This window comes from Pipra filicauda, unplaced genomic scaffold (assembly GCF_003945595.2).
Source record: "Pipra filicauda isolate LSUMZ 115617 unplaced genomic scaffold, ASM394559v2 scaffold165_size2600900_pilon, whole genome shotgun sequence".
Taxonomy (NCBI): Eukaryota; Metazoa; Chordata; class Aves; order Passeriformes; family Pipridae; genus Pipra; species Pipra filicauda.
The window spans coordinates 2,047,322-2,073,864 of NW_024104162.1; the positions used below are offsets into that span (position 1 = coordinate 2,047,322).

Consider the following 26,543-nt stretch of genomic DNA (forward strand, 5'->3'; position numbering starts at 1 on the left):
TGGTTGACATTAAGGTGTCTGACAGGTCAGGAGGAGACCAGAATCCTGGGGCACACAGGGGCCTGCAAAAGCCTGCATGATGCTGGAGGAGTGGTGTACCCATCAAATGAATCGCTGATGCCTCCATCCTTCCAAGGAGGCTGTAGGGCTAGCTCTAATCCATGCATCCAAATTTCCTGTCAGCCCAGCTGGCATTCGAGGAGCAGAGGAGGTGATGCTGAGGAGGTGATGCTGTGGTGTCTGGAGAGCAACTGGGATGCCAGTGGGGGAAGGACTGAGCCCACCTGTCTTGGTGTGGATTCCCAGAGGTGGGTGCAGAGCTGCAGTTGGTGGGACAGCACCCATGCCTTGCTGGAGAGGGGAAGGCTGTTCACTGAAATGGGAGCAGTCATGCCAGATGAAAGCAGGAGTCTTGCTCCAGGCTGTCCTCCATCCACACCATTTCCACAGACTTGGAAGTTTCACGAGTTTTTACAAGCAACCAAAAGAAGCAACTCAGGTCTTCTGGAGGGGTAGGCCTGGGGTGCCGTGGGACCCCTGGGGGCTCACCACTCTGTGGTCAGCCTTGCCTCGTCAGGCAGCCAGTGATGCGCAGCCAAGCACCCACTTGGGTCTCTCACTTTTCCAGGCTGACTTAATGAAGCCAAGTTTGCAAATGAAACATAATTTCAAAGACAGGCGTGTTGTCGGAAGGTCTGGGGATGATGTATGCCTGTTCCTGCTCGTTAGCAGCTGTCTCTTTAATTACCGCAGATGCTAACGAGATGCTAACAGCATATGGTGACAGGGAGAGCAGCCGCACTTTGCACCAAAGTACAATTTATTTGTGAGGTGGCCGGGAGGGAGGGACGAGGGCTGGTGGGGTAAAATCTGCTGGGACTTCTCCCCATCCCCTCCGCTCCCATCATACCTTTTATTCTCCCTTAGGGCTAATTCCTGTATCTGGAAGGGCTCACCGGGATGCAGCTCAGGGGAAATGTTTGGGCCCTGGGTGATAAAGGGGTGTCCACTCCCAGTCCCCCTATACCAACACATTGCTCCAGGCTGGTTGGTGCCTCCAACCTTGGCATGTCCTTTCCTGTTCCTGAATCCAGCATCTCTGGGGGAAAGTGTCTGGTCCAGTTTCCCGTTCCCTTCCTTGCAGATTAATGCTGATGTGCCTCTGTCTGGTGGCTAAAGCTAGCTCTGACTACAGGGGCTTGCAGTGAGGGGGTGTAGGTGGCAAATGATTTAACTACAGGAGACCTCATTGCCTGGTCCCCTCCATCGCTGGGAGTCTCAGGGTAGGGTTGTCAATGGGTTACTCCCTTGCTTTTCCTTCCCAGTGTATTTGGCTGCCTGTGCCCAGCTGTCATTTGAAGAAACCTCCTTTGACCTCTCATGTGAGACAGAGCTCCTGGCAGATGTCAGAACTGCATCGTGCTACCTGGGCAAGAAGCCTCCAGGCTGTCCCATGCAGCATACCCTTTCCAGTCCTCAGGTGCTTCTCTTGGCTGGAGCAGGTCAACAGACAGGCCGTATCCCATATACAGAGTTCCCAGACCTCTTCATGAACCCTGAATTTAACCTTTTTAGCTCATCTTTGGCCTGTAGAAGGAGCAGAGTTCACAGAGGAGTGTCTGGAAACTCTGGGAAAGTGAGCCTAGGCATTGATAGACAAGGCAGCACCTTCAGTGGGCTTGGAAGGAGAGAATGAGTTCCCTCCACAAGATGAATTTTACCGTGGGCCCCCTTTCCTGTAGTCTTGAGCTGGAGTCTCTTTGTAAAGCCACATATGAGGTTTGATGTTGCAGGGCCACAGCAGGCTCCTGACACGGCGATGGTTCTTGAAAGGCAAAACTGGTGCCTGGCACCTTCTCACCCCTCTCTCTCCCTCTCCTTCATCCTCTGTCCTGCAGGAGTGTGCTGGGGAACCACTCTTCATGCTCTACTGTGCCATCAAGCAGCAGATGGAGAAGGGACCCATTGATGCCATCACAGGAGAGGCTCGCTACTCCCTCAGTGAGGACAAGCTTATCCGGCAGCAGATTGACTACAAAATGCTGGTTAGTGCAACCAGAAGCCTCGCTGTTACTGGTGCTTACCAGGACTGCCAGGTCCAGCTATTTAACAAGCTCTTGAAGGCACCCAAAGTACTTTTCAGAGAGTGGTTTGTCCCTTCTTCTTTCCAGCATCCCTGGGGGGCTTCTTTTTCTGTCTGAGTGGTGCCCATCTCTGCCAGGGTTAGAAACAGGGCCTTTGCTTGGCAAGGTTTGCTCTTGCCATGGGCCTGAGAAAGTCAAACATGAACCGGATCCTGCTCCATATCTCTCCAAGCAAATCCCATGGCTGTGACAGATATGGGTGAGAGATGCTGTTGAGCATGTGCTGCTTGGAGCAGTCCATGGCTCATGTTGGGTGGGGATCAAAGCTAGAGCCTTGAGAATAATGCCAGAGATGGAGAGGATTCTCCTTCTTATGAGTCCTCTCCTCAGTCCAGCTAAATGATAAGCCAGACCCTTCCCTTGGCTGAGCCTGCAGCTGGTTCTTCACTGGGGTGGGTCGGGAGGGGAGTGCAGTGTGCCTGGGCATTGCTCAGTCTGGACAGGTTTTGGTGCATTGAGATGAGGTTTGCTGACCCAACATTCCTCCACTGACACGGTGCTCTCTTTCTGGGAATAGTTGGAGATTTGAGGGTGGCAGGGAGAGGTGGGGAAAGGAGAAAGGGAGAGCAGGAATGTGCCACGTGGCTGCAGCTCCACAGCAGCACAGGAGGTGAGAAGACGTGACCTTTAGACAGCTCTAACCTCGCGTCCTCGGACCTGCCTTTGCAACCAGTGCATCACAGCCTCTCACTCGAGCCTTTCTGACCTCCCCTCCTGTGCAGACCCTCAACTGCGTGAATCCCGAGAACGAGAACGCCCCGGAGATCCCTGTCAAGGTGCTGAACTGCGACACCATCACACAGGTGAAGGAGAAGCTGCTGGATGCTGTCTACAAGGGTGTGCCCTATTCCCAGCGACCCAAAGCTGGAGACATGGACCTGGGTAAGAGAGAAGCCAAGCCACTGCCCTGTGGGGAACAGGGATGTGACTAAGAGCAGAAGTCCCACAAAAACTATTCAAGGCAGGAAAATCTGTGTCTCCTAAAGGAGCATATTTGTGCTTGTTCAGTCCACTTTTGCTGTGCTGGTGGCACTGACTGTGTGTGTGGAGCCCTGGTATGAGAGTGTGGGTCCTGCCAGTAGAGGGAATGGGGAGAGGAGCCTCCTTGACTCTGACTGTGGTCTGGATTGCAGACTTGAGTTGTCTGAAGCCCAAGGAGGCCAGCAATAGTTGAAAACAGTGTCAATAATCTTGTTCCTAATGGAGGGACAGGACAATGGAGAAAAGCAAAGGAAACAGTCACCAGGCTCTTTTCCTTGAGTACTTGAATTTGCTCAACACATTGATAGTCACCAGTCCTGGGGTTCAAAAGAGGCTGGGAGGGCTCCCACACTGTACTCCTACCCTCTCCTTGGCTTTGTGCTCCTATCACCTGCTAACTACGAGCCCTTCTCCTCGTGGGGACAGAGTGGCGGCAGGGCAGGATGGCCCGGATCATACTGCAGGACGAAGATGTCACCACAAAGATCGACAATGACTGGAAGAGGCTGAACACCCTGGCCCACTACCAGGTAAAGGCTGTCGTGGTGGAGAGCTCTGAGCAGTCATCAGCTCCTTTGAGCTCGAGCATCTCTTCCCCCTCCTCAGCTTGGTCAAGGCCTGGGCTCAGCTCTCCAGGGGCATGGCCAGGAGGTCTGCAGTCACTTTCCTGCCTGGGCCCCATATTTATGGTCCTTTTAAATGGGGCATCTCCAGGGCTCATAGAGGCTGTTTCCAGCTCTGACCTTACTTTGCCATTTTCATGCCAAGTATCTGGTGTGTTCCTGTTCTGCCCCTTCCCCTGAGCTGTCGCAGAGGTATGTCAGTCCCCTTTGCTGTAGATGATGTCCCATGGGATGGGTGGCAGTATAGCTTCATCCCACCGGGGCTGGTTTCTCCCTGTGCCAGGACTGTTCCCCCCATGCCTCTCCAGTGTAGCAGCCTGCTCACACCATCTCTGCCTGCAGGTGACAGATGGCTCCTCGGTAGCCCTGGTGCCCAAGCAGAACTCGGCATACAACATCTCCAACTCCTCCACCTTCACCAAGTCCCTCAGCAGATACGGTGAGCGCACAGGGGCATCCTCCGCTGGGCTGGCAGGGGAGCTGGCACTGGGCTGGGCGTGCAGACCAAGGCACAGGGCAAGTGACTGTAACTGTGACTCATGTGAACAAAATCCTCCAAACTCCCAGCTCTCCTGCACCATCCTATTTATTCTGGTGTTAGAGAGGGAGAGGATGTGCCCAGAGCCATCTCTCTTTGCAGTGTTTCGGACTCAGGGGAGAAAGACATGTGTGAGATTGCTGCTGTTAAGAGATCCCTTCCCTTTTATTCCCCTGAAATCTAATTAAAATAGGCACAGAGGCACTTAGCACTTAAAAGAGCAGAGTTGAAGACTGCAGTGAATATGCTGGCAGGTGTACTTCAGCCTTGGTTTGGAAGGGAATAGTGCGGTCAGCTCAAACTGACGCAGGAGGCATTTGTGGTCCTGCCACTTCTGTGCTGGGAGCAAGACGGGACTCTAAAAAATTCCTTCCACAGTGTTTCTGGCCCCTGTATATCAGACAGGCTTGCATGTGGCCCAGCAGGCTGTGAGGATGGTCCCAGCAGAGCTCCCAATCCATGGTGGCTGCAGAGGCTGGATCCCAAAGCTTCTGTGGAGGGAAGGGGAATAATGGGGCTGGTGGCAAGGCAGAGGTGGGCAGGGTATGAGCATCCTCCTCTGCTTGGTGCTTGCAGAGAGCATGCTGAGGACAGCCAGCAGCCCCGACAGCTTGCGCTCACGGACCCCCATGATCACCCCTGACCTGGAGAGCGGCACCAAGCTCTGGCACCTGGTGAAAAACCATGACCACATGGACCAGCGGGAGGGCGACCGGGGCAGCAAGATGGTCTCAGAAATCTACCTGACCCGTCTGTTAGCAACCAAGGTATGGTCCAGAGGCACAGAGCTGCTGCCTGGCTTTTGAAATCTGGGTGGAGAAGGGTAGTGATTTGCATTGTCCAATAGTGGTAAGCACTGCTTTTTTATTAGCCGCCTGCTCCCGCACAGGAGGAGCTGCTCTGTTAGTCTCTTTCCTGAGCTGGAGATGATGGTTTTGTGTGTCAAAACCTTCGGTGAATATCCCTTGAGTGGATATTCCTATTTGCTTTTTGCACCCTTTGGTGTTTTTTTATCTGTGAGCAGCTGCTGGTCTGCAAAGCAGAGATGCCCTGGGACAGGTACTTCATCTTCTTTGGTGTTTGGGAAAAAGTGCAGAATTGGTGATGTGGGAAGGGTAATTACCTGGGCATTTGGCCTCGCAGCAGGTTCCCCTTGATTCAGTACATACAAACCTTTTCCAGTGCTGAGTGGGTGCCATGTGTCTGAAATGTTCCTAGAGAGAATCAGAGGGCTGTGCTGAAGATACTGGCTCAGGATTGCAGAGACTGGGCTCAGCGACTTGGTTCCCTACCTCATGGGACGAGGGCTTTTTTGGTGATGTCTGTTGTCAGTTCTTGGGTATCCTAATGGGACCCAAAAACCACCACATTCACTTGGTTTTCGCTCTGTATGGTGTTTTTATTTGTATGCTTTTAGCATTACAGATCATACAGTGAAGGAGACACCTCATCATTGCAGTATATTTACCAGTATATTATTTTCCAGTATAAATCACTGAGAACCAGTAGGGTTACACAGACTGTATTGTGCTGCTATTCCAGGTGTAGGAATAGAAGTGAAATTGGTTTAGAGGTCGACCATTAGTTAAAGACGCACCTCTCTGTTGGTGCTGGGTGTTGCTGAGCAGCCCTTCTCTCTTTCTCCTCTTCAGGGCACTTTGCAGAAATTTGTGGATGACCTGTTTGAGACCATCTTCAGCACAGCTCACCGTGGGAGCGCGCTGCCCCTCGCCATCAAATACATGTTTGATTTCCTGGATGAACAGGCTGATAAGCATCAGATCAATGATTATGATGTCAGGCACACCTGGAAGAGTAACTGGTAATGGAGAGGGACAGTGGGATGGGGGGGGAACCTAACAATATCACAGTGTCCAATCCCTCCCATGGGGAGCAGAAATACGTACCTGGAAATGATCCAGGACAAGAAAGGCCCATATATCTGTATTTCGGGTGTGGGTAAATCCTTTGCATGCCTTCCTTCATCAGAAAAAATCCCAGGAATGCAATGCTCCCTCAGCCCTTCCATCCCCAAATCCCAGGCACCACGCTCCCCCTGATGGCTGCAGTTGCCGAGGACCACAGCAGCTCTGTTTCCATCTCACCTTGGCCTTCTCCATCCTCCGGGCTCCTCTGGGGATGCCAGTCCCAGTTCTCATCACCGCTGTCCTGAAGGTGTTTCCACACTCCTTCCTGTCACTCAGCCGAGCGTGCCTTAACAAAGTCAGCACAAAGCCGAGTACACATCCTCCCTAGCCTTGCCCTCAGAGCCAGCCCCTCGGCTCTGCTAATCACTGGCTGAAAAGCAGGGCGGAGCAGCTGAGGAGCCCTCCGTGGATGCTGTGCTGGGGCCGGGGCTCCAGCAGGCGTTGGCTCTGCAGCCCCCCTTGGCATTTTTCATTTCTGCTGCCTCACTGATTTTATCTCTCTAATCTTGCCATGACTGGAGACGGGTACGTAAGTTCCCGTGTCTGGCATTTGTTAAATGGCAGCCAAATTGCTTTTGTGTAGTTCGGTAACTGTTTGCAATTAGCAGGGCAGGAAAAGAAACATTTTTAAATGGAGATGTGAGAGCGCGGAAGTGCTTGGAACTGATTTATAACTCGGCTTCCTATATTAAAAGAAGGAGTGAAAGGCAAGGGAGGAAAAAAAAAGCCCCGCTCTTCAGGGGCTGGGCAGGAAGGCTCCTGCATACTAATGCCTGTGCTTATCTCTGGGCGCTAATTCGACGTGTGGAGCTAATTTCTCCAGGTCATTCCCTTCACAAATGAAATATGTACATGCACCCAGTACCCTCATTAGGAAAGTCCTGGGGAACGAAGTGTGTTTTGTCTTAGATAAAAGCATTTGCTGAGTGTAGGTGCTGGGGGATGACAGAGCAGAGAGGCTTTCTGATGGGGGAGGCTCTGAGATGCTCCTGGGAGAGGAGAGGGACAGCAGGATTGGGAAACAGTGCCATGGAGGGTGGCATGTGTGTCAGTATTCAGGAAACATCCAGTCAGTGGCTCGCCAGAAGACCCACTCTTGCCTTTACAGCTGAGAGCTTTATTTCCAGCATCTGAGGCTGCCTAAATTCTCCTCTGGTGTTAAATGTGCTAATGAGTCCCTTGAGGAGTCCAGTTAACTCCCTCCTCCGACACGGGAGATGTGTGAAATGCCACACAGCGCCTTCGAAGGGATTATTGATGTGAGAGAAGGGGATCGTGCTTGGTTAAACCCACGGGCTCAGCAAGGTCTCTTCAGTGTGAGTGGATCCTTGGAGAAACCACAGATCTGCACTGCCCTGGTGCAGAACTATGGCCTTATGGGGTTGGGCAGAGGGGAATGGCCATTTACCCGGGATGTTTGCATCCCTGGAGCGCTGGGAAAAGCAACCTATCCAGTTCTGGGTCATGGGGAGCTCGTTCTTCATGACTGGAGTTGCATGTATGTGCCAGCTGCCCTGCAGGGCTTGATTCAGGTGCTGACTCCTGTTTCCTTCATCCCTCAGTCTACCTCTACGTTTTTGGGTGAATGTGATTAAGAACCCCCAGTTTGTGTTTGACATTCACAAGAACAGTATTACTGATGCCTGCCTATCCGTGGTGGCTCAGACATTCATGGACTCCTGCTCAACTTCTGAGCACAAGCTAGGAAAAGACTCTCCCTCCAACAAACTACTGTACGCCAAGGACATCCCCAACTACAAGAGCTGGGTAGAAAGGTGAGTAGAGTTGGCAACAGCTCCTTGCTTCACCTGGGGGAATTACAATGGATGTTCATGAATGTAGGGACTTGTGTTGTTGGGAGGGCTCCTCTTGGCAACTGTCTGAAGAAGGACTGTACTAACACTTGTGGAAGGTGATCCCGTTGTTGATGCTTTCTCATGATTGTCTCCTGAAATGAGTTTGCAATGCCTGTTTGACAGAGCTGTTTATGACTTGCTTAAGGGTTGCTAAAAGCAACCTCCACTTTTAGGTCGTCTAATGTTTTTTGTTGTAAAAACTTGGTCTGTGCTAGGGAATTACCAACACCTCCCTTGATTGCTTTCGAAGAGCAATGAAAAGTCAGCCTTGGACTAGAGAAGTGCCTTTTTCGTACCATTACAATACATGCAGGTTTTGCTGAAATGCTTGAAAATTATCATTTCCCTTCTCTCATCTGTCAGTACATGTCACCTGGGATCCTGATGAGAGTACATGCTCTGAGGCAGTGCTCAGGCTGCTGTCTCTGTGCTGAGGAGCAGGGAGAGGAGCAGGTCCCCTGACTCCTTTTGACACCCTCCACCTTCCCTGTTGAGCTGATGAGAGACATCCCCCTGTCCTGCTGAATTAATGCAGTGTTAAAGGTGCAGAGTTTGAATGCTACTGATTGCAAATTGATGCACTCAGGCATAACGCTGTGTTTAGCTTTATCCTTTTGGGAGAGAAACCTAGATGTCCTCCAAAGCCCTCCAAATAGAGCTACTGTTAAAATGTTGTGAAGTGGAACTTCATAAAACTTAAAAAATGGCAGATTGCAGGATGCTGATGCAACTTTTTCCTTGTGGTGATGTGCTGGGCTAAAGATGGTGCCTTTTTTTTTTTCCCTTAACTGAGTACCCTTCTTTTTTTCAGCATTTTGACTGAATACAGAATGAACCAAATGAAAGCTGTCCAGGCAACAATAAACATCATATTCTCTAGTTTGTAAGGATGGGACTTTGTAGCCTAAATCATTGTTTGGATACTTACTTGTACACAGATATTTTTGTCATGCCATTGGCATGCCTGGTGCTTTGCAGGCAGTTACAAAGACAGGCTTCTTCCCTTGAGGAAGATAGGGCTTAGATCAGAAGAGATGATGCCCCTGAAATACCATGGCTGAGATGAGAGTTGAGCTGCATTGTAATAGGAGGAAGTTCTTTGCATGGGGCTGGATGGGTCTTTGGAGTGGGGTCCCGTAGGAACATCACAAGCTTCATAAGGTGAATTTCTCTGACCTTGCTATCTCTATGACAAAAATATTCAGCTCTGTATGTGTGCCTGGAGGAAAAAAGGTATAAAACCATTCCAGAGTTAAACATTGGTCTAGGCATGCTGCATCCCTGGGGAGGAAGTGGGAGATCTCATTGGTGACAGATGTTCCTGCCATCACTTACCTCTGGAATGGTCCCAGAGGCAGCTGAGCAGGGGGCAGAGATGTCCTGTGCAGGGGGTGACTACATCTTCTACTGCTCCTCTAGAGGGAATTATGGCATAATCAGCATTTCTGGCTTTTGGCATGGTTGTCTTCACAAAGCTTTGCAGAGGTGGGATGAGGGAGTGGTGTGAGGGTGGCTGAGTGGGACTGATAGTCCCACCTACAGGTCTGTCTGCTGCTGTGGTTCAGGCACCAGCTGAAAACAGGGCATCCTGCCAGTCTGAGGCAGGAACAGCACAGTGGAGGGCTTAGGAGGTAGGGAACTTGGGGAAACCCAAGGGACCTTGCTGCTGGAGTCATGGCACATTAGGTGTCCTCTGGAAATGGTAGGAATGACTGGAATCTTGGTCCACACAAGCCATGCACACTTATATTGAAAAATGATGGTTTCCTCCCATCCTGCATGTCATGATAAAACCCAGAATATAAAACTGCTGCTCTAGGAGACGCCACTCTGGGGTGATCTCTCTAGGGTGTAACAGATGCCTAGTTTTGTCAGAGGTCCTCACCTCAGATCACTGCTCTCCTGGCAGTGTCTAAAAATTCTCTTGCATCATTTTCTGGGTGTGAATGAGCCTCTTTGTAAAAACTGCCCAAGTAGTTATCACTAGCTGAGTTCAGTTCTGTGGGATGGAGTGAATCCTCATATTCATCTCCTCAAGTGGTCTTGCTGCCATCTGCTCCTATCCAAGTGCTTCAACCGTGTTCCATCTCAGCATTCAGCTGATGACACTAATGATGCTAATCACTGTACCAGAAACTTCACTGAGTGAGGAATCGTGAGGAGTACAGCAAACCTGGGAGAGACTGGCACTCTGTATTTCCAGGTGGTGGGAGCAGCCAGGGCTTGTTTGCTGTGGGTAGGGTTTCTTTTTAAATGAGGCCTGAGGACACAACCCTGGTTTCCAAAAGGACCTCAGCAGCCAGTCCACTAGTGCATGTGCTTGGTGTAACCCTCCTTCTACAATGGGTTGCTGTAGCTTTGATCTCTCTGGGTTGTGATGAACATCCTGTTGGATATTTTTCCACTACCACCATGCATGTATTGCTGCAAGGGCGGGATGTGACCTTTTCTTGTGTTCACACCCCTAGTATTTAATGGAAAGCAAAGGGGCATTGTTAGCAACACAGTGACCTTAGGAGAGTGGTAACAAAGCCTTGAGTGTTGCTGCAGGTGTGGAGAGTCCTGGTGTATGCACTTTGGTGGCTAAACGTGCCCATGGGATGGGAAGGAGGAAAAATGCATAGTTTAGGAGAGATTGGGAAATCCTTCAGAGCAGCATCTCTGGGCTTCCCAGCGTGGTAAGAGGAGTTGAGCTTGACTGGGCTGGGTGCTGTTCCATCAGGAGCATGTTCTAATGATGCTGACTGCTCCATGGAGTGCTCAGAGACCTCGTTGAGCAACAGTGTTATAATGGATGATTGTGGTATGTCACCACTTGGAGGCAAGATGCTTTTCACTTGCCTCTGCAGTGGCTGTTCTCAGCAAGCATTGCAGCAGGGACACATCCTCTTCTGCCCATCCCTATCTTTGACCCACTCTTCTGTTCCTGCCTTGCAGATATTATGCAGATATAGCTAAAATGCCAGCGATCAGTGACCAGGACATGAGTGCGTACCTGGCGGAGCAGTCGCGGTTACACCTCAGCCAGTTCAACAGCATGAGCGCGCTGCACGAGATCTATTCCTACATCACCAAGTACAAGGACGAGGTAAGATGTGGCGATGCGGAGTCAGGCCTGGGCTGCAACTTTGTCCTTGTTTCTGCAGTCCTCTGCTTTTTCTTATAGAAAAACACACCATGAAATGCAGGATAATAACATAGTCCATATTTGTGCTGGAGCTGGTGGAAAAGGAAAGGTTTGGGAGTCATGAAGGCAGGTGCTGGGGTAGGCAGCACTTCATTCTCCACATTTTCTGCAGTGAGTAATGTGGGAAACACCTATTTTTCCACACATTTGGCACACGAGCTCCACGAGGCTGCAGACTTCGTGGCATTATCTCAGCATGCCTCCCCTATCCACTGCCACCAATCTGGCACCATGGAACTGTAAAAGTGGTGTTTAGCTCCACTCCCCAGGGAAGCTAGAGGACATGGTGGTCTCGTCAGTGCTTGTTTTGTGAATGTCAGTAAGGATGGTTTAAAACCCCTATGTTGTAATTTATACAAATTAATTCCTTAAAGCACTGTTCAGATCTACACCCCACATCTTATTAAAGCAATAAAATATGTAACTACAGTAAAATGTGGATTTATACATATAGCATGACAGTACAGGTTTTATTGTCCCAATAAAGGGGTTTGATGACTATGTTTGAATGGTGGCTTATTTAAGTGACAGAGTACCAGAACATTTCCCCACTTGGAGAAAGACAGGAAAGGAACCGGGGTCCCTGTTGTACCATGCAAGAGTCCTGAGAGGCTTCTCCCAGAGCCTCTTTGAGGTGTGAATTTAGGGAGTCCACAGGCAGGTTGTAGCAGACCTGGCCTCTGGGTTTAAGGTCAGCACTGAGATCATGGGCCAAAGGCCTGTGGAACCAGTTGCTCTACAGGAGGGAGGAGGAGGTCCTGGTTTTCCTACAGGGATGAGAAGAAACCCTGGTGCTTGGGAAGGTGCTGTGTGGTTGTCACCATGGAGATGGTGACCATGTACTGATGACCACACTGGTGGGACCTTTATGCTGCTCCTTAAACTACTTCTGATGGCACATCCAGGAGGCCTCCGTACCTCTGCGTGATGAGTCGTCCATAAAAATCTGCTGTGGGACAGCCATCATGCCTCGGCCATCATTGAGTGCTTGCTTCCTCCAGGTTGAAAGTCCCCCAAGCCTTAAGTCCCCCAAGCCCTGGGTGAGAGCAGGGAAGGGTCTGTGTGAGGGGACCACGTGGTATTAATGAGCTGCTCTTTAGGGGTTCGGGTCCTCTTCTTGCGCACTAATGGCAATCTGACATCTGTTGAGTGTCTTGCTGTTGCCTGCTCTCCAAGCATCACAAGTGTGTTCACAGCTCTCAGGAACTTCTTTTATTATTTGTAATGGGATTAATAAATCGCAGCTGTTCCCTTTGTTTGTTTTCATTCATTAAGCACAATTATATGCAGCCCGATTGCACCCTCTTTGATGCAAAATGGGAGAGAATAATTTTTCCTGTTGTTCAGTGCAATAATATGCTGTCATTGGCTGTGAATGAAAATCATAATTAATTTTCATTTGGGTACTTGCATCTTGGTAATCAGTGGTCCTGGCTTCTTACAGCAGGTGACAAACCTGGGTCTCTCTACGCTCGGCACAGGTTTTCTTTGACTGCATTTTTTCCGTAAGGCTGAGATAAGACGAGCAGATAAATGTGTGGACAGTTTGGGAATCTTTTGACACCTCAGCATCCCAGGATACACAACTCTCTTTTTGGGTGAGGCAGAGGAGGCAGGCAGGGGGAATAGGCTCCTCTTCCACTTCTCAGACCAATCTCATTTGGTTCCAGCTCGGGCACCTTTCTTCAGGCATGTGGGGTTTTGGTTTCTGCGTGACTGTCATTGTAGGTATTTTGCTCAGTGTGTAGTGTGAGGGCTGAGAGCTTCTATGGAGATTGATGGGGAGGAGTGTCCCCAGTAGCAGGTTTGTGGCAGAATCTATGAGTTCTTGCCAGTCCAGCTGCTGCCCTGGGTTGTTGCTGCTAGTGGTGGTAAATCAGATGTGCTCGGCTCTCGCTAGTGAATTTTCCCTCCGCGGGAGCTGATGCCGGTGCTGAGATGCAGCTTTCCCTTTTCTTTTGGGAAGAGATTCCTCTTCGGGCATCTCTTATTGCCTCAGGAGACAGGGACCAGCCTGGTCCTGCCCTAGAAAGCCTGGGGCAGAACCAGTCTGTTGGTGGCCAGAGGCTGGTTGTGGCAATGTGGTGGGTGCTGCTCAGCATGCCCTGCCCACTGCTTCACAACTTGCCAGCGCTGCAGCAGCTCTTAATCAAAAGGAGCTGATTCCCCATTAAGAAGTTACCTGTAGGGCTCCTGATGGACTTTGCCTGCCTCCTAGTAAGTCTATTAATTATACAACAGTTTGTTTCCAATTATGCAGCCAATGAAATGGTTAATCAAGTCCCCTTTGATGGATGCCTTGATATTTAATTGCAAAAAATTTGCTCTCTCAACTAGCTCACCCAAGGAGATGAGATTTCTGTCAGGTTTGTTTTTTTAAATCAGCTTTTCTGCTCTGGTGGCATGATGTTAGTGAGACGAGACTTCTGGCTGCTGGGAGGGCAACTGCCCCTTCGTTTTACACTTCATTACTCCCTTCTCCCCACTCTGAGCCTTGTCCTCCACCCTTCTGCTGCTGCCAGTCCTTCCCCAGCCCTGGGGGCACAGCCACATCCAGCCCAGGGCAGGGGACCATCCCTCCACCCTGCGATCTATCATCATGGCCAGCAGCTTGTTTAGGGAAAGAGGATTTCAAGGGAGGAACGTCATGCTCAAGTGTGTGTGGGTGCACCCCTTGAACAGGACTGAGGGCTCCCAGGCTTTGCTGGTGCATCCATCTGATGTCCCCCTCCATCACCCCAGTGCCCCACAGTTGTCCGCCTTGGGGAAGAGATGAGCAGGGTTTTACCACTTTGGGTAGCTGAAGCTGTGTGGATTTTGTCTTTTTGTGCTCATGGAACTACTTCATGGCTTGATTGTGGTCTCTCAAACACAACCGCTGCTTCCCTAAGGCATTAAAGGACTGTTAAGTCACAGACATGGTGTTTGCTTGGGTTTGGGGTTCCCCTCCAATGTTTTCTTCACTTCCCCACATGCAAGTTGCCTTTTTGTTAGTGTCAGGCAGGTCCCTGGTGTTACTGCAGACCCTTGGGGGCCCCAGTGGCCTCGATCTGTGGGGTGGCACCACTCAAAGCCATGTCCTCCACTTCACACCTCCTTTGGCCCTTCCTGGCTCTACAGGGGACAAGAACAAATGTGCACTGCTTCCCGTGGGGCCACATCCCCATGCTCTGACGCTGTCAAAGAGCCAGCGGGTAACAAGGAGCCGCTTTGGGTAGGTGGGCATCTGCTCACCCTCTCTTCTCCCCTCTCTCCCTAGATTTTAGCTGCATTGGAGAAGGACGAGCAGGCCCGGAGGCAGCGGCTGAGGAGTAAGCTGGAGCAGGCGATCGACACAATGGCCTTAAGCAGCTGAGAAGGCGGCGGCGGTGCCAGCGTCCCGGGCAGCGGAGGCGGCAGGAGGGAGGGCCGGCCAGCGGCAGCCGCGGGCACAAGACTTTGGGGCTGGGACCGGCCGGACCCGCGGGAGCCTCCGCACGCTTCCCATGAACAAACAAGGAAACCTCGCGCTTTAGCGGAAAGAACTACAAACAAATCCCGACGGCAGCAGCAACGTCGATAGAACTCCCTGACCCACAAACAAATCCCCCCAGTCCAACCGGGATGAAGCAGGGACCTTGCAGAGAGGCGATGCCGGGAAGAGGAGAAGGGGGGTCGCCTGCCCCATGGACCTGCTGGGCATCCCTTGCCTGGGCAGAGCCCCTGAGCCCACAAGGAAGGAGGGTCAGGACCGCGGGGCTTTCTAGGATGGCGTTTGGATGTTGTTGTTACTTTGGTGAAGGGAGGGTGGGTGGGCTCCTATTTTTACTGTACTTGACTTGCTCTCCCTTCCTTCCCCCCAGCTGTCCACCCCCTCTCCTCCTCCTCCTCTCTCTTTTTCTGTCTCTTCCCCCTTCTGTCTCTCTCTCTCTCTGGCCTTCTGCCACTAGTGTTAACTGCTATATTTGCACAATTTACACAAGAGAAACAAAATTTTTAATTTAAAGGAAAAAATTATAACAAAAAATGGGGGGGAAAAATATTCTAAATTTTTTGCAATGAACTAACAAAAATGGTTTTAAAAGATGAGCTCAAGGACTGATGCTGGGGAGATTTGGGGGTGGGGGAAGTAGGGGTGGGCAGGAAAGGGAGAAATCCCTGAGCTTTGATATTTCTAAAATATGTTCTGTGCCATGTTTTATTTGAATGTTGTTTAGTGCGAAAAAAAAAATTGAAGAAAAAAAAAGGTGGGAGTTTTGTTAGCTGAATAGATGCTGTTATTTAAATGCTGCTGAGTGGTTCTGGAGGTCACAATCAGAGAGGAAGGGAGATCCCAAGGCTCATTTTTTTTTTTTTGCCTGAGGGATTGCTGAGGGATGGTCGGTGTTTTGTTGAGCTTGTCCTTGTTTTTCTAGTTTGGTGGCCATGGGGTGGTCTGGGCAGTGCTGCCTGCCCCTGCCTGTCCTGGGATGATTGCAGGGTAGAGGATAGTTGCAGGGGCTCCTGCTGTCAGGAGGGTTGGTGGAGAGCCAACCTGGCTTTTTGGGATGGATTCCCTGGCACTGGAGCAGCCTTAACAAAGCCCCTTTATGTTTATTTTTCCCCCATCACGTCTTTGTGCTGATGTAGGGGAAGAGACCAGATCCTCGGGGAAAGGGGAGGTAGATCCTCTGCACCTCCTGACGGGGATCCCCCCGGCAAACCCCACTGGGTTACCAGCCCACGGAGGGACTGGGATGATGGCTGCCACGAGGCTGTTGCCCACTCTTCCACCTGGGAAGCCCAAATGTGTGCAGGACCTTCCACCCAAGACTGACCTTTCTTTCTCTGTCTTTTCCTTCTTTCTCCCTCTTTCTCTCCTTGCTGTCACCCCATCTTCCCCCTGCTGCCTGTGCCCCAACAGGGGCTTCACTGGAGACCCAAGGTCTCTCCCTCAGCTGCCCCCTTCGAAATGTCAGTTCCTCGCGGGTTTGTGCTTTCCAGAGATGAAAAGGTGCTGAATGCTGCCTGGAAAGGCAGCAGGAGACCAAAAACTTCCAAAAAAATGAGCAGAACCCTTTCCTTTTCTGTACTGAGAGCTCCCGTCGCTGCCCAGGCCACAGCACACGGGGCCACACTCTGCCAGGAGCGGGTGGCTGTCAAAATCCAAGTGGAAAGAAGCCCAGCTGATTTCTGTCCATTCCCTTAAATCGCAAGTTAAGGGGGGGAGAGGGAGAAATAATGAAGTTTTTAATTAAAAAAAAAATAATAAAAGTGTGTATATATATATATGTGGTTACAATCTAATTCTCGTGCCCCAGTGGGGTGCTGTATAGTTAACTGAAGGAGAATCGAACCGATATAAATACAAGATGAATTTACACAGCCAGTTAAAACAAAACAAATGACAACTGCGAAAAAAAAAGATAAAAAAAGGATACCAAATGGTCTGTAAGGAACTTCCAAGCCTTTCTCACCATGCAGAACAATTGTTTGAAGCCTGCACATCTCTCATTACGTTGTAATTTTGTTTGGTTTTGTTTTGTTTTAATAAGGAGGGAAAGGAGAGAAGATACTGATTAAAAAAAAGAAAAAGAAAAAAAAAACAATGACGAAAAAACCCAACCACAACAGCAAAACTATGTTTGAAAAGGATTTAATAATTGTTTCCCAAACCTACGAACCATGAGCTGTCGCTGGATTTCTGAGAGCTGTGGGCTGTTGCATGACTGTGCTAGATTTTAGTCTGAGTTGATCTTTTTAAGAAACAGAAGAAAAAAACCCATAAAACAAAAAAACTGCAAGTGTTGAATATTAGAGGTTTGTTTAGACCTGTTATCTATTTTTTTTGTTTGAAATTAATTTGTCACTTCCTTGTCCAAAAGAAAAAAAAAGAAGCAGCAAAAACACATCTCAAATGTGTTACTTGGAGAGCCTTAGAGGACAGCTGTGTGCCCACCCACCCTGTGCCAGGGCCACTGCTGGCTGCCAGCATCTCCCTGAGTGCTCTGGTGGGACAGGACCCTCTGGGGGCCCCTCGGGGGGGTCTTTTCTAGTGTTTGCTGCTGCCGTGATGGGGCAGAAGGGTGGCTGTGTCTCCTTTGGTGCAAGATTGGCCCAAAACTTCTTCCTCTTGGCGTTGCTGCCTGGATGGCTTTGGTGAAGGTCCTGGAAATCGCCTGGAGGATGGCAGCTGTGCATCGGTGGCCATTGTGATCTGGTGGAAGGGAAGTGGTTGCCTTGAGGTATCTGTCCAGGACTGGCATGGGTCCTACCTGTTGCAGTGGTAAGGGCATTCTGGGGAGCTTCGATTGCTGTTGAAGGAGCCAAACTCATGGTTTTTGTCGTGATTGACAGGGAATGGTGGGACCTCCCTGTTGGTGATTGTAGGGGATGGAGATGTGTTTCTTAAGAGCATCTCCCTGAAAATTTCCTTTTCGACAAAGAGGGCTGGAAGCATTGTTAATTGTGGAGGGTCTATTAGCCCGTTGCTTTCCCAGCAGCAATGTTGTGGGTGCTCCCTTGGCCAGGCTAGAGGGACAGGCAAGTTTTTTGGCCGTTGTGGGTCTGATTAAGATTTGGGCAGTGGAGAAGTTTCTGGAGAGGTCATGCTAACAGTGCCATGGTGTGGCTGTGCTTTCTGGGCTCCCCTAGTGCTGTGACCTGGCTCTTCCAGCTCCCTGGTGATGCTGAGTGCCCGTAGTGTGGTCCCAGGGATCGATTCCCCTTGATTTCCTCCTGGAGAGCTTTGGGGTGTCTGCGGTTTGCTCCACCAAGGATCCCACAACACCTCCCCACCCCTGCAGGTTCCCTTTGCTGCCTCTTACAGGGGGGAGGGTGGTGGTCGGCGAGGTGGGCATTGCAGTGCTGCCCACAGCCTCTGGCACTTCTTGGTGCTACCTTTGCCTTTTGTGTGATGCCCAGCGTCCTTAATTGTGCCAGGCAGCCTGCCCGTCCTCCTTTGCCCCCAGCCTGGCGAGGGGCAGTGCCGGGCTGGCCGACCCCATCAAACCCTGCCTTGTAATGGGGAAAGGTGGGGAGAAGCTGGGAAGCATTTGCAGGACTCCTCTTGCCAGTGGTCTTGCCCATGCCCCAAAAGGCGGTGAGACAAAGAAGCATCCCCTGCCCTGAGCCTGTGTTTCTGGGTGCTCCTGCTCTGCCCATCGCTGTCAGAGGCAGCTGGACCCTGCAGGCTGATCCCCCACCGCTGCAGCAAGGGGGTCCCTTCCTGCTCACATTGCCTTTTCTCTTCAGTTTGGGTTTAAAAAAAGTGCAGCCAGGAAGTGTTCCCCTCAGCAGGAGCCCTGTGTCATCCCCGGGGCTGGCCCCAGCCTGGGGACAGGGAGCAGGGGGACAGGTGACGGGACTGCCCCGGGCTCACCCGCTCCCGACCAAAGCGCACAACAAGCTGTCCTTTAAGAAAGCAGGGGGGAACCTAAGGCGGACCCAGTGAGAGGCAGAGAATTCTAGTAGTTTAAAAAAATTAAGTGGGGAATAAAAAAAATCAAACACCGGAGTCCTGATTCCCTTTCTGTGATTGTTTCAGACTTGAAGCAACAGGCCAGCGCAGCTGGTCAAGCGCCCTTTGATCGTGTAAATATCCTGCTATTTCCTATTTTAATGTTCTTCAGATTTAGTACTTGTAAATAAACACACGCATCAAGGAGAGATTAAACATTTTTGCTAAAGCTGGTGTTTTGCTGTGTTTTTGGAGGTGATGTGGCTGGGAAGACCAAGCACCTTTGGGTTCCTGGGAGCAGTGGACAAATCTGTGGCTGTGCCAGGAGGGCATGATGCAAAATGGCATCAGGATGGGCCAGCGTCACTTTGGGCTGTTGGGTGTATATGTGGGTGTGGGGACCCCAAGCTGTGGCTGTTACACCTCCAAAAGCAGCTGTGGGGGCTGCTCTGGATACTCACAGGGGGATTTGGGTGGTTGATGTGTGTGGGATTGGAGTGGGCTTCTCCATCAGCCCCTTTCTTGGGTGGCTCACGTTAAATTGTTTTAAACTGTTTGATTTCACTCTTTGCCTTTCAAAGTGTTCAGAGCTGCTGATCAGAGGCAGAGGAGCTGAACCCTCTGTGCTGCAAGAGGCAAATACCTGCCTGACTATTCTGCTGCTCTCTGGGGTCCACAGGAGCCAACTGGGGCTTGGACAGCTTCCCTTCTGCCTCTTGGACACATCCTGGTCCTTCCTTCCACAGGGTCATAATGGGGTGACAGCACAAGTGCTTGGAAAGAAGTCCATGGTGGTGAGGTGATGCTGCTGTCGTGTCTCTGCGGGCTCTGGATGCTGCAGGGTGTCTTCTTTCCCATCTCCTCATCTTTTCCAGCTCCTGATCTTTGTCTTCAAAGCTGTCACCCTGTAACTCTGGGTACCCCTAAACTGCACTCTAGGCTGAGCAGGGCCCCAAAGCAAAGCAGTGGGAGAGGAAGCCCAGGGCAGCAGCCAGCCACCACAGCACCATTCTTACGGGGGTGACCAGTGATGCTGGGTGGCCATAGCAGGTGTGGGGGGACATTCCCAGGCAGGAGGAGGTGAGTTTGGGAGTGCATCCCCAGGATGTGGGGTTGGGGCCAGGGCTCTGTGCAGCACACAGACCAAAATTGCACAAATTTAGCTGCTTTTTTGTTTTTTCTTCTTTTGTTAGCTTCTTCCTGACTTGGGGCCAATCTCCTGAAGGAGTGGGCTTGCACGGCTGGTTGTACCGTGGGTGCTGAATACATGTTTTCTCTGCATTTAGAATATGTATAAACTAAATGTTTTTCCTGTTTTCTCTTGCAGTTTTCCTACTCTCCAGTGAGAACATCATCAGCAAATATTAAACATCCACTATTTTAGCCATAGTGTCATTAAAACAAAGATTATTTTTTTAAGATAGAAAAGCAAGATCAAAGTTTTCTTTTACCAATCTTTCAAATGTTTAAGAAAATAACAGTTGAACTGAATTTCGATCAGGTTTCTGGGAGGATTTAACTGAGGGCAATGGGAAAAAGACCCTCATCTCCCCCAGTTTTGTGATCCTCATGGCCATGTGGGAGTGGGTGGCAGCTGAGCATCAGGCAGGTGAGCATCATGATGGGTACAGAAACTGCATTTAAATAAGTTCTCAGTCCAACATATATTGGGACTTTCTTTTGGTTTTGGGCCTTTTCAAGGCATGGGGATGAGAGGGTTTCTCCCTGAAGAGTTGAGCTGGGTTTCAGTGGTGGCACATCCTTGTTGGATGTGTTGGAGGGGACCCCACACTCCAGCCTGCAGCAGCTCCTACCTGGTGCAGGAAGCAGAGCCAACCTTAATCACTCTCTTCCTCTGGGGATATTTTGGGGTTCTCTGCTTTCCCTGGGGACAACAACCATGGATCTTCCCCAGCTTGGAGTTGAAATTTCTTGCTGGAGGGTACCAATGTGCCACGTCAAGGTGCAGAGAGGGAAAGGGATGACCCTGTCACCCCTCTGGGACATGCTTTCATCCGCATAAACCCCTTTGCTGGACTTTGGCACTTTGCCATTTGCAGACAGGATTTTTATCTTAATATTTGTTCTGTTATTTTAGCTGGGAACAAATACTTAAAAACCTCCTGGTTGACCAAATAAATAAATATCTAGTATTTCACCATTGCCAGGATGTTCTTCAATACAAATTGCACCAGTTTTTCCAAGGAGTAAAAGCTCCTGGCAGGAAGCCAGGGCCTTCAACGACAGCTACAAATGTCTTTGTTTGCCTCCTCAGTCCTAGTGCAGAGCTAAGCAGAAAAAGATTATCAAGGCCTGGAAATGATTGTGTAATCCACAAATGCACTTTATTTGATTAAATGATAAAATGTGAACCTTCCAGCAATAACATACACCACTGCCGCCTGAGACGGCGGTAATCCAGCAAATCTGCAGAAGCCACCACATGTCTGGAGCTGGCTGGGGCTTGGTGGTGGAGGCAGCCCTCTCCCTGTGGCCTCCCTGGCTGACCTAGGGGTTTTGGAAGCCCCCTTGCCTCACCCAAACTCGGGTTCCAGGTGAGTGGCACATCCCAGGGCACCCACGTAGGGTCTGAAGGTCTCATCCTCACTCTTTCTACAAAAACCTCTATCCCTGCACCATCACCGTGGTTTTGTACTTTTCCTGTGCACCTCTTTGTCCTCCTGCCCTGGGAGATGCTCTCCTGCCTTTAGGCCTCTCTGCACAATCCTTTGTTTCTCTTAGACGTGCAGTGAAGGCCAGGACATGCAGATGGTAGTGCTGCTCCTGCAGAACTGTGTTGCTCAGTGCCATGTGTCACCTTGGGGCGTGGTGGGTGCAGGACATGGGGACTCATGGTTAGCAGTACAGGGACGTGGCATGCTCATGTCCCCAAGCACACAGTCATGGACAGCCATGTGCTGGTGGTGTGGGTGTCAGTCACCTCCTGCCCTTGGTGAGCTTTCTTACAGAAAGACAAAAGGTTTTGGCTTGGGGGTTTAACACCTCTTTGACCTGCCACCAATGTCTCCCACTGTGTATTCCTTCTGTTGTCACCACTCGTGTGGTCAGAGCCCTAGAGGCTGAGTCACTAAAAATGATGTTAGATTCATCCTCTTCTTCAGGCTTACACAAAACATTGGCAGGAACATCCCCCTTGCCCTCTGGCCCCAAGGTCTGGCACTGGCCAGCCTGCTCCTTCCTTTCCCCCCCTGCAACATCAGCCCAGGCAGTCCCAGTCCTTCCTGTGATGCTGCCAGCCCACAGCCCAGGGACCCAAAAATGGAGAGAGCAGCTGGGCTAGTTGGTACCTCACTGCCCCTTGAGCTCCACAATCCTGCAGGAAAGGGACCTGCCACATCTTCAGGGGATGTGGGGGGCCCTCAAGCAGCCACCTTCCATGGGAGAGAGGCTTTGTCTCTCACATGAGATAAATACATATATAAAAAATATAATATATACTTTGCAGTCTATTATCCAAATACATATATGAAATTGATAACTATGTATAGTATAATAAGACATTACAATGTAATACAGTGTGATGTAATGTGATATAGTATAACATAAATTAAAACCAATCTATAGAACTAAACCAGGCTCCAAGTGCCAGGCCATGTGCTGTGTTCAGACATCACATAGGTAAGGCCAGAGCAGCATCACGTGGCCCTGCGAGTTGAAGGATACGACGGGGGGTTTCTTCCTCCTCGGAGGTGATGATTAAGTTTCTTCTGAGCTGCTGGGAAGAGGAAAAAAAATAAAAAGAAAATCCATCAATTTTGAAAGCAGTAAGGGCCGAGCACAGCAACACCCCCTTCCTCTCCCCGCCTGGACTAATGAAAATCTCAGCCACTCTGCGAGGCGACTGGTTTATGTTTGTTCTTCGCTTTAAATGTAGTGGTAAAAAGCCCACAGTTTTGGGCTCAGATCGGAGGTGGGATCATTAGGAGGTGGCAGGCGACGGCTGATACACATTAATGTGCCATGAGCAGTCAGAGCTCCACTGTGGGTTTTTTTTTTAACTGAGGCAAATTATTGCTTCAGGAAAAAGACCATCTCCCCTGGTGGAATTAGAGCAGGGGGAAGGGGGAAAATTGATTTATCTCAGATTTTATAGCACCAGACTGACAGCTCAGGCGATGCAGGCTGCCCCTCTGCAGAGGGGACGGTGGGCAGGTGACATGGTTCTGGGCACTGCCAGCTGCCCCTTTGCAGAGAGTCATCCTTTGGACGGGATGGTGGTGTGGCATAGTGACCAGTCTGGAGACCATGACCATCGGGAATCTTGACCATGACTGTCAAGAGCAATTTTTCTATACAGTGAAGTCAGTTGAGAAACACTGCTGCAGGCATCTTACCTGTCCCTCTGATCCCCGAGGATCTGGTGGTTCAACACCAGGTTTCTGGCATAGGTGGCCAACAAGGTCACCCCGGGCTGGCAAACCCTGAGGTGATGCTATCTATCTCTGGGGGATTTGCACTTCTCCAGGGTCTTTTCAGGTGGTGAGTGCTCTGACGTTGCACATGCTGTTTCTAGGTGTTCTTCCCAGCAGCAACACTGTGGGCTTCAATTGGCCTTCCCCTCCCTCTGCTGGAAAAAAGCAGAAGTGTCTGGTGTCCATCCTTGGGACCTGGGTGGCATCTTGCTGTCCCCTGGCTGCAGGTGCTGTCCCTCGGCAGCCGTGGTGCCTCCAGCAAGGTATCCTCTGGTAAGGCATGGGGACTGGGTGGGTTATTTCAATGCTCACCTCTCCCATATCACAAGGGATCACAATGCACATTGTAAAATAAGCCATTAGCTCAAAGACCACTCAGATGAGTCCCAGTGGGGGAAACTGAGGCATGAGGGCAGAGCTGCTTCACCCAAGGTCATACAGAAGGTTGCAGCAGGGAAGAAACTGCTCACAACCCATGCTGAAATCCCCAGGAAACATGCTTTGCTTATGGTCCCAGATGCCTGGGCCACTTTGGCTGTCACACTATCCTGAGCTGGAGTTTTATTTCTTCACCTAACTGGTTTTTTTTACCTTTTTTTTATGAACGAAATTCTCCCTTCGCAGCTCCTTTTCTCTCAGGGGCTCTTCCACTCAGCAGTAGCCCAATTTCCTTTTATAGCTCGTACAATGACTGTCCTAATTACAATTAAAACCGGGAACACTCTAATCAAATCTTTTACTATTCTAGACAAACTCAGAAAATGAGTAAAATTAGTGACACATGGTGCAAAAAAAAAAAAAGGGAAAAAAAAGTCCATGAGCTGGTGCTAATGCAGAGAGAGAGTGAAAGAGGGCAGCGGGATTTCGGCTCTCATCTGCAGTAATTGGTGGTGGGGAGGAGGCACAGGCACCACTGCAGAGCGGAACTTGAGCATCCCTGGGTGTTCCTCCATCCTGCTGACCCTGTGCTAGCTGGACCCGCTAGTTTGAATAATCCCCCCCAGAAGTTACCATGGCAACAAAGCCTTTTGATGGCGAAAACCTTCAGCATCAAGAGTTAATCAGACCCTAAACCAAAACGGGGTTAAAGGCGGAGCAGGGACGTGTGAACAGTGGGATCACTGGGGCAGAACAAAGATAGCGAGTGGAGAGTAAATAATAAGCAAGGAAGAGGGGTCTGATGTCTGCTTGAGCTCCAGCCAATGGCCAGAGGGGGTTTCATTGTTATTTTTCATTTTCTGAAGGGCTGGCTGGATGATTTTACCACACTGCTCCGTCGTATCTCCCAGCTCCAGGTGCTGATTTAGCAGGGGAAACAGCGTGGCTGTGAAGTGGAAGGTTGGGCACATGTCCCACCTGAGTGGAAAGGTGGCCCTCAGCTGGTGTTGTGTGAAGGGATGAGGCTTCAGGCCAAAGCGGGGCTCGCTAGAGAGGAAGGGCTGCACGTGCCCTGGGCTGTCCCAACACGTGTTATCAGTTTGGGAATGTGAGCATGCAACTCCAGACTTAGCAGCTAGAAATCCATGATGTGGAGAGGTGGTGTCCCATGCATTCATGTTTGGGAGGAGAGAATGATTTATGGCTGCATTTCTTGGAGTGATGCTCCTGGATCATGTAAGGGTTGGAGAGGTGGGATGAAGGCAGAGCCAAGAATTTCAGCCCTTTCTGTAGTTTGCTGCTCATTTGGGGTTACAGATCCTGTCTGGATGATCACTGCAGGTGGTTTGTTTCCAGAGCTAGCATGATTTTCAAGGGACTGATGGAGGGCAGGGACTGAACTGGAGTTCAGGAAGACAAAACCTGGAATGCTGTTCCTACCATTGGATACCAAATGATGAAAATGGTACTGGTGGGGTAAGGATGTCTTTTTATGCTAAAGAGAGCAGATGCTCACAGCTAATCCCAGAATTATGTTGTTACAGCGGCCAAGATTTGTGAGGTCCCTTTCAGTGAAGGATCTCACTGATTTAGAGAGAAGGACAGGACATCATTGGGGGGAGGAATCTGTGCTCATTTTTATTATAAGGATATCTGGGAGGAGTCTGCTCTAGTTGAGGGTTAGTGTTACAGTCAGAGACAGAGGTAAAAGGGAGGAGATTTGGAGTGTCTGCAGAAATGGGTGGAGCAGAACTCCCAAAGAGCCAGGGCTGTTGCTGTGTTTCATGTTACCTGGCATCCCAATTTTCAAGTGATTTAATACCATGAAAGACCTCATGCTAGACCTGCCCAATGCATCTGTGTTCTTCCTGTTCTAAACTGTGGTGTGGTATTTCTCTAACTGCTTTTTCTAGAACAATTTCAGGTTTGTAGTCTCCAAAAGCAATGTACAACAGGGCTTTCCCATGCTCGCACTCAGTATGTTTTTCCTTCTGACCAACCTAAATCTTCCTTGTTCCAATTTAATCCCCTTTCTACTGGTCCTGCTCAGCAGAGAGTTGAAGACCAGATTGCTCACAGATGCTGTTTTTGGAGGGGTGTCTAATTCCAGGGTCTCAGTTATCTCCAATTTCCCCCCCCCCCCATTTTGTTTTAAGAGATGTCTGAAGTTTCAGCAGCAAGGGAAACAGTCTTGGGCAAAATGGGTGAACAAGTATCCTTATAGCTTAGAGTTTATCAGCTTTTCACCCAGATTGTGCAGTCTCACAGCTGGATGTGCCCCCGTGGTTCCCATGATGGAGGGGCACCTTGGAGCTAGGAGTTGATTTAGCTTGATTACAACACACAAACAAGGAGATGGTTGCTCTCCTCAACTCCTTTCCCTCACTCTCCATCTTTATTACTTTGTCAAAGTACTTTCAAGTATAATACTTAAATTTTATTGGTCTGAAGCATGAGATTATTCAATTTGCTTTATAGGCCCAGTTTGATAAATCCACTTGGAAGCCCGTGCTGTGGTAATTGAAATGCACTGCCTGGGGAGGAGGGAATTTCTGCACTAGCTTTAGCTTTCGCTTCTGACTGCTGCTGACTGGCCACACGGGCAGGAGTCACCAAAACCAGATGGGATTCACAGGCCAGGAGCTGCTTGGGGCCCCAGGTGGGTCTGGATAAGATGGGAGATGGGAAAGCTGCTGGGACAGAGCACTCTGAAAACGTTAATTCCATATTCCTCCTCTTGTTCTGATCTTTCTGACCCAACCAAGCCTCAAGGGCTGTTGAACTGTTGGAGCCCAAATTGAAATGACAAATTACACTGAAAGCAAGAGGATGGCCAGGAGCTCAGTGTGACTGCCACTAGGACGTCTTACATGCCTTCAGGAGCAGCATTTGATAATTCATCCCTGCCTGTGCTGAGCCAGCAGCAGCTGAGTTTCTCAGCTGCCTCCAAATGAATGGAGGCTGAAAGGAGGTTCTGGGGGCAGAAAAAGCCTCTTTGAAGGGGTTTGACACCTTCCTGCTGGAAGAGGTGAGGTGTGGGGTAAGCTCCCACCTTCGC

At 50.1% G+C, this 26,543-nt stretch overlaps 1 protein-coding gene across 2 annotated transcripts in view; it reads left to right on the top strand.

The window, feature by feature from the left end:
* PLXNA1 (plexin A1) overlaps positions 1-18,903 on the top strand; it is a 119,486-nt gene extending 100,583 nt beyond the window's left edge. For both annotated transcript variants that reach the window (XM_027714936.2, XM_027714937.2), the window contains exons 24-32: positions 1,899-2,045; positions 2,867-3,026; positions 3,552-3,655; positions 4,091-4,187; positions 4,863-5,053; positions 5,939-6,108; positions 7,777-7,989; positions 11,008-11,158; positions 14,517-18,903. In XM_027714936.2, the coding sequence (XP_027570737.1) occupies positions 1,899-2,045; positions 2,867-3,026; positions 3,552-3,655; positions 4,091-4,187; positions 4,863-5,053; positions 5,939-6,108; positions 7,777-7,989; positions 11,008-11,158; positions 14,517-14,612 (1,329 nt within the window). In that variant the 3' untranslated portion in view covers positions 14,613-18,903. The remainder of the gene's footprint in view (positions 1-1,898; positions 2,046-2,866; positions 3,027-3,551; positions 3,656-4,090; positions 4,188-4,862; positions 5,054-5,938; positions 6,109-7,776; positions 7,990-11,007; positions 11,159-14,516) is intronic.
* Positions 18,904-26,543: the final 7,640 nt, after the last annotated feature.